The sequence below is a fragment of the Triticum dicoccoides genome, chromosome 6B, assembly GCF_002162155.2.
Source record: "Triticum dicoccoides isolate Atlit2015 ecotype Zavitan chromosome 6B, WEW_v2.0, whole genome shotgun sequence".
Taxonomy (NCBI): Eukaryota; Viridiplantae; Streptophyta; class Magnoliopsida; order Poales; family Poaceae; genus Triticum; species Triticum dicoccoides.
The window spans coordinates 712,471,420-712,478,139 of NC_041391.1; the positions used below are offsets into that span (position 1 = coordinate 712,471,420).

The 6,720-nt window shown below is 42.9% G+C and overlaps 1 protein-coding gene across 1 annotated transcript; it reads right to left on the reverse strand.

The window, feature by feature from the left end:
• Window positions 1-548: 548 nt before the first annotated feature.
• LOC119325354 (electron transfer flavoprotein subunit beta, mitochondrial-like) lies at window positions 549-4,193 on the reverse strand. Its single transcript, XM_037599108.1, has 4 exons — window positions 3,585-4,193; window positions 2,566-2,646; window positions 1,117-1,211; window positions 549-913 (listed from the first exon to the last, which is right to left on the reverse strand). Exons 1-4 carry the CDS (start codon window positions 3,948-3,950, stop codon window positions 688-690), a joined length of 768 nt encoding a protein of 255 aa, XP_037455005.1. The 5' UTR covers window positions 3,951-4,193; the 3' UTR covers window positions 549-687.
• Window positions 4,194-6,720: the final 2,527 nt, after the last annotated feature.

The following is a 6,720-nucleotide window of genomic DNA, read 5'->3' on the forward strand; positions in this document are numbered from 1 at the left end:
CGCACCGTCGAAGAGAAAGCTGCGGTTGTGATCCATGGAGTCTTTGGCGGAAACCTACCTAGCCATGGGCGCCGGAGACTGCAGAGAATTTGTAAGTTACAACTAGGAATGACGTGCTCCGACTTCCGAGATGGTCCCAAATGTGTGGCGTGTGGGAATATCTACGCGGAAGAATGAATGTATGGATGCATTTTAGTTCAAGATACATTCATTTTTATTCATTTCTTCGACAAGTATTTGTGGACGGAGGGAGTATTTGTTTAGGGGATCATGGATGCATTTTCTGATTTTTGAGTACTCCAATAAGTTTTTTTTAGAAACAGTCCATAAGTTCTTTTAGGGGAAACAGTCCATAAATTTAGCTTTTTTTTCTAGACAACCGTAAGTTTAGCTGGTTGAACTTGAGGCAATTCAGGCCTATCGGTCACTTCACAGCCCAAATACACAGCCCATCTACAAGCCTGTTTGCAGCCCAGCTAAACACCAGCACAGATCTGGTTAAGGCCCAGCAACATGCCAACACATAACCAGTTCAGTTTCCACCCAAATTCAGAAACACTCCATAAGTCATGCATTTTATTAAAAACAACCGCTGGACACAATGGATTAGCATCTCCTTATTTTCATTTGCAAATGGTAGGAGCATCTGGAGTCAGCAATTTATTTGAATGTACATGTGAGAACCATTTACAGCACACGGGCTTCGTTTTTCAGTTTGTCAAGGAGCTCGTCGACCGACGAGAGGATCACCCCGGCTTTCCTCTTTGGCGGCTCGTCCACCCGGAGCACCTCCATGTCTGACCTGACATCGACGTTCAGGTCGCCAGGGGTGACTTTCTTGATCACCTTCGACTTCGCCTTCATTATGTTTGGCAGCGTCGCGTACCGGGGCTGGTTCAGCCTCAGATCAGTCCTGCAAGACAGAAACCATGGCAGTTATAAGCTCAGACGGAGTCGCAGAAATGGGAGCAAAAAGCCGTAGCTTGTGAGCGCTAGGTATGAACGTAATAACTTAACATTTCAGTTATGAAAAAAAAAGCTTGAGTAGTACTGTGCTTTTACGAACAATGAGCAGCCTACTGAAAATAAGAAACAGAGACGTGTAGCGGAGCATACGTGATCACTGCCGGTAAATCCAAGCAGATGGTTTCGGTTCCACCATCGACCTCTCGCTCAACAGTAGCTTTTTGCTTATCTTTGTCAATTATCACCTGAAAGAAAAAACCACCATTGATTACAATTTTCTGTTAAGCAGAATCTTGAGAACCATTGGCATAGAAATCTGACAACAAAGATATAAGCACAGCACAGTAAAAGAGATGGTCAAGAATTAATTTCTTTTTGCCTATTTTGAGGAACAATTTCCTTATGTTTGCATCCTTTGTTGCTTCACCTTGTTTGGCCCACAAAGATGAAACAAAATGTTGGCCCACAAAATGAAATTAAATGCTTCTAGGGGAGTGGGGTCAAATAAGAATTTGAAAACTGTGAGTCTGTGACAACAGCAAGTTCTTTCCTCACTAAAAGTAGTTGTAGTGCTCAGCTTGTGAGTGATAGAAGCCTTTGGAACCAAAAGCACAAGCTCCCCCCAAAAATCAGAGTTTTGCCTGGAGATTAACAACGAATACTTTGGCTGTGTAACAGAACGAAGGAGAAGACTGAGAAATGTGCTTCCAACTTATACTAGAGCTGCTTCCATGCAGTGATGACATAAACAAAAGCTCTCTAAGGTTTGAGCTTCCACCAGAGGAGCAGCTGTGTACTAACGCTATGAATGGTTCCTAGTGCTGTTGGACAGCGTCCCAGGCGATATGCGAGTTAATCACTTCCTTCGGTAGCGTGCTTGGCACCTGCAAAATGATGTGTTTTCCACTAAAGGGGATGTACTAGTGGTTGCTTGGCTAACTTGCTCATAAGCTCCAAAGGCACACCAAGATATAAAGGAGTGGAGAAGAACCTATTGAGTACCATACTCAGAAGGAGTCTTGCAAACTTCCGGCTGACAATTAAATCCTTGAAAACGTCCAGACGGGGGCTAGCTAAAACTGAATGTTGATGCCAGTTCCCTTGGCAATACAAAAGAAACAGCATGGGGTGTGGTGCTGCAGGAAATGAATGGGTATGTCATTGTCGGGGGCGTGGGAAACTCTGTGCTAGCGCAGAGGAAGCCAAAGCTCTGGAATGCCTAGAATGGGCTCATAAGGCAGTGATATATAATGCCCCAGTGGTCTTGGAGAGTGACTGCAGCTTAGTAGTTGAAGCCTTGAAGTGCAAGGCGAGAGATCTTTCAGCAATCAGAACCATTAGTCGAAGAAACAAAGTTCCTTCTCCAGGAAATATCTCGATTTAAGGTGGAGAAAATCCATTGCAAAGTAAACAGGGTAGGGCACAGACTGTGTCAGTTTGGTCGTAAGTGTCATGTGGTGGTCTTTTGCAGGGTTCAGTCCTGCATCAGTCTCAGTGGTTATTTGAACGACCAAAATGATCTAGTAAAACTCAAATGCCCGTGTGCAATGATAAAAACTTGACATTACTGACATCTAAGAAGAACAAACAAAAACAAACCTTTGATGCGAAGGTACCCTGCGGCCAGTTGAGCAAAGCAGCTAGCATTTGTCCTGTTTGGTTGCAATCATCATCAATTGCCTGTAATTACAGATGGAAGTAGAAGTTATGATTATGAACAGATATAATCCAAATCTAAACTTTCTTCACACATTTCTTCTTGTCTGTCCTTTGTTCTCATTTTCTTCATGGCAAAACTTAGCAGTAAAGCTTCTGTAATTATTTCTTAGTGACGAGTTATTACAAAAGAGAACTTGCAAACAATCGAAGCAAACACAACTATGTTGAACAAAGTAAGCAACTAAGTCGGCAGGAAGAAAACTAACGCAGACATCCATGCCCTTGAGGTAATCACAAAAACATTTCGAGCAATAATTTTATCCCTAAAACCCTATATAGAAAGAAACACTCCAAAAAAAATTGACCTCAAAACAGTAGGAGAAACATTTTGATTTGAGCAATAGGGTGGTTTACGCATGACTGACAATCACATCACTGGAGTGTTATATATTTCCCTGTTATACTGTCTAATGAACAGACAGTGAAATAGACATGTATATTTCCCCTAATTAATACCCGCAGAAAGATAAGAGAATTGTTCTGTCTTGAACATCTGAGATACAACTGGCATATCTAAGTAACATCCCCCACCTTTCCTGTCAAAAATGGTACTACGAATTACATACCGTGCAGAATGTGAAATGAGAACACTTTCATCCTGTATTTTACAGCTACACTACCTTAGTAGATCAACAAGAAGCTGGTAATTGAGCTGGTTTCTGTTCAACATTGTTTTCGACAAAATTATTGTTTTAACTTCAAACAGTGAAACTAAGGATTCAGGTGTTATATAAGCAGTGGATGTGATGATGTTGAGCATGTTCTGTCCACAAGATTTGGTCTCAGTTCTGAACTTTGTTCCAGCTAACACTTCAGGATTCAGAGGCATGGAAGGGCAGGCAAAGCTGAGTGAATCAAGGTGAAATCTTGGGCGGTGGCGGCGCGGGACTACGGACTACCTGCTTGCCGAGGATGAGGAGGCCGGGGGCCTCCTGGAGCGCGAGGGCGCGGAGGATCTTGGCGACGGCGAGCGGGAGGAGCGGGCGGGCGGGGTCGGGGTCGTGGAGGACGTGGACGGCGCGGTCGGCGCCCATGGCGAGCGCGGTGCGGAGCGTGTCGGCGGCCTGCGCGGGGCCGACGGTGGCGGCGACGACCTCGGAGGCGGCGCCGGCCTCGCGCAGCCGCAGCGCCTCCTCGACCGCGATCTCGCAGAAGGGGTTCATGGACATCTTGACGCTGGCCGTGTCGACGCCCGTCCGGTCCGGCCGGACCCGCACCTTCACCGCGTAGTCCACCACCCGCTTCACCGCCACCAGGATCTTCATCCCACCGCCGACGGCAATGGCGACCTGGTATTATCCCAGTCAGTCAGTGGGGTGCGCTTCTCCGGTTCTCTCTGTCCCTAATCCCCTGGTCCCGGAGAGAGGAGATCGGGCGTGCTTGGGGTCGACGGCGAGCTGTCGCGGCGGCGGGCCGGCGGTGGAGGGGAGGAGAGTTGGGGAGAGCGCTGAGGCAGAGCAGAGCAGAGCATCCAAGCAAAGCAGTTGCGAGTTGTATTGTCTCACTCCTACTGCTGCTGAGTCATCAGTGCTCACCCACAAATCTCAACACACCCTTGTGTGGCACTCTCATCACTCCCAACCCGATTTTTCAGACTCTTAATTTAATTTCTGAGCAAAGACTTCGGATAGAACTGCGAACCAACATTTGATGTACGTAGGATTGTATCAGTGACAGATACTTGGTGTAGGTAGGGTTGTATCGGTGACAGACATACCTCAGAGAATATTGATCTTATCTTTAGCTCTTTATGGATTCGACACTTCATACTTACCACTTCCATCTTCAGAAAATGCTATGATGATTTCTTGCACTTGGGGATTATCAGTTCATAGGATAAAAGTGGGGTTGAGACCCATCAAGTTTGGATGGAGTTAGAGTCAATCTCGTAATCCCAGTTTTGGGTTCCCGAAAATGGTCACTTTTGTAAATATTGAATTACCCACAAGGTGCAATGGATTTCGAATGGGGGTGGTTCAAAGTGCTATGGTTTTTTCTACGACGTTGAGATTAGCTTTCATGCTATGACTTTCTTTGTTTGACTCCATATTCATGGGTCCTAGTGACGATCTTTAAGTACTTGTCCTGCAGGGACATATTTGTAGTTACTCCAAATGTGAATGGACCTTGAAGTTTATTGATAGTTCATTGAATTTCCCCTAAGTTCTTACACACGTTAGGGAACACATGAACATGTGGATCTCTTACAACTACTCGTAGGTTGGTCCAAATAAATATAAAAGTTTGCACAAAAAAGGTAAGATAGTGACATGAAACATACAAAAATTATAGATACTAGCAAACCGGCATGTGCATTTCAACGGGAGAACAACAAAATCATAATCTCCGATGGCCATGACCATATTTTTCTGCATCACCGAGATACACCATCACTCTCATTTTTGTGAAATCGTCAAGAATTTTTGAAAATCATGAACATTTTTTGAAACTCATGAACATATCAGAAATCATGAACATTTTTCAAATTCTCGAACATTTTTACAGATTTCGAACATTTTCTAAAATTATTAACATTTTATAGTATTTGCAAAAATTTACGAACATTTTTTAAAACATTTTTCTTGAATAGGCAAACATTTCTAGAGTCGATGAACATTTGCTTTTAAGTTGGTGGAACAATTTTTAAAATTCACGAGCAACTTTTTGATTAAACAAACATTTTTCAAATAGATGATCATTTTTCAGCGGACATTTTATGAATCAATAAACTATTTTGTAAGTCAAGAACCATTTTTCTATTTTTAGGATATTTTATAATTCATGAACATTTTTTGAATTGGCGAAATTTTGATCAATTTCATTAACATTGTTAATACATTAATTTTTTTAAAAAAAAATTCATAAACAGTTTTTTTATTTCCTGAACATTTGTTTCCAAAATTGCGAACATTTTTGAGTATGCAAACATTTTTTAGAAATCCCGAACAATTTTCTGAATCCACAAATATTTTATTTAAAAATTCTCATTTCTTTTAATTTTCCGAACTTTTTGGAAGTCCCAAATTATTTAAAGTAGAAAAAAAGACGGAAAAGGAAAACAAAGAAAAAACAAAATTTAAAAAACAGGCCGCTCGGACATGGGCCCGCCCAAATAGACGTGATGTGTCTTCTCCCAGCGCGCAAAGCGTTGTATAGAAGGTTCCTACTACATGAGCTGGCGCAGTCGGAGATTCCCTCGTGTGAAACATTTTTTATCACTTATAGGTGGCAGCATTGTCTAAAAGAAACTTATATGTGGCATCAATGGATAAAATTTTGCAATTCTGGGGGCAATTTCGATGGCGTACTGTCAGAAGCAATTGCCCCGATATTATTAGATATGGATGTCGGACATGTATCACATGTCTCGTCGGATCTAGCAATGATACCTGGGTGGACATGTTTTCCTTCCCCGCCCGGAAACATGGGGAGTTGGTTGTGTCACCATCTTGTTAGTGATGCTTCGGCAGCAACAACGTTTTGATTCCATTGACTCGGATGAACATGGAAAATACTGTTGTTAACGCTCAAAAACCCGGAAAACAAAATATGCCAAGGTCCCAAAAAGGATTGAATTTGTGAAAGTGGCTGACACGATGCTATACCAGAAGTCCTGACATGGTAGTTTTTGAAATTTGAAGAGCCTAGAATCACTAGTAGAAAAAGGGTCAAATGTGAAGCATAATAGTGCCGGTTTGAATTTCAGCCGGCACTAATGTGTACATTAGTGCCGGTTCGTGGCGAACCTTTAGTACCGGTTCATGCCACGAACCAGTACTAAAGAGGCTGTGTCAGCCCGGGGTCAGGATATGGCCCCACCATCACCATTTAGTGCCGGTTCGTACCACGAACCGGTACTAATGAGGTTATGGCAAGCTGTTTTTAGTCCCACCTCGCTCCCTTAACAAGCCTTTTACCACCTTCAATATGTTATTTCTCAAACTATCACAAGCACTTGGTCTTTATTGAACTCTATGTGTAGAATTTATGGCCGCAATATGAGTCTTCATCGGTTTATAAATCGTTGATAACTCA

Coding starts and splice junctions, on each gene's coding strand:
- LOC119325354 (XM_037599108.1), bottom strand. CDS start 3,950: ATGAAGATCCTGGTGGCGGTGAAGCGGGTGGTGGACTACGCGGTGAAG. Junction 2,647..3,584: donor TCCTCATCCTCGGCAAGCAG/GTAGTCCGTAGT, acceptor CTGTAATTACAG/GCAATTGATGATGATTGCAA. Junction 914..1,116: donor GATTTACCGGCAGTGATCAC/GTATGCTCCGCT, acceptor TCTGTCTTGCAG/GACTGATCTGAGGCTGAACC.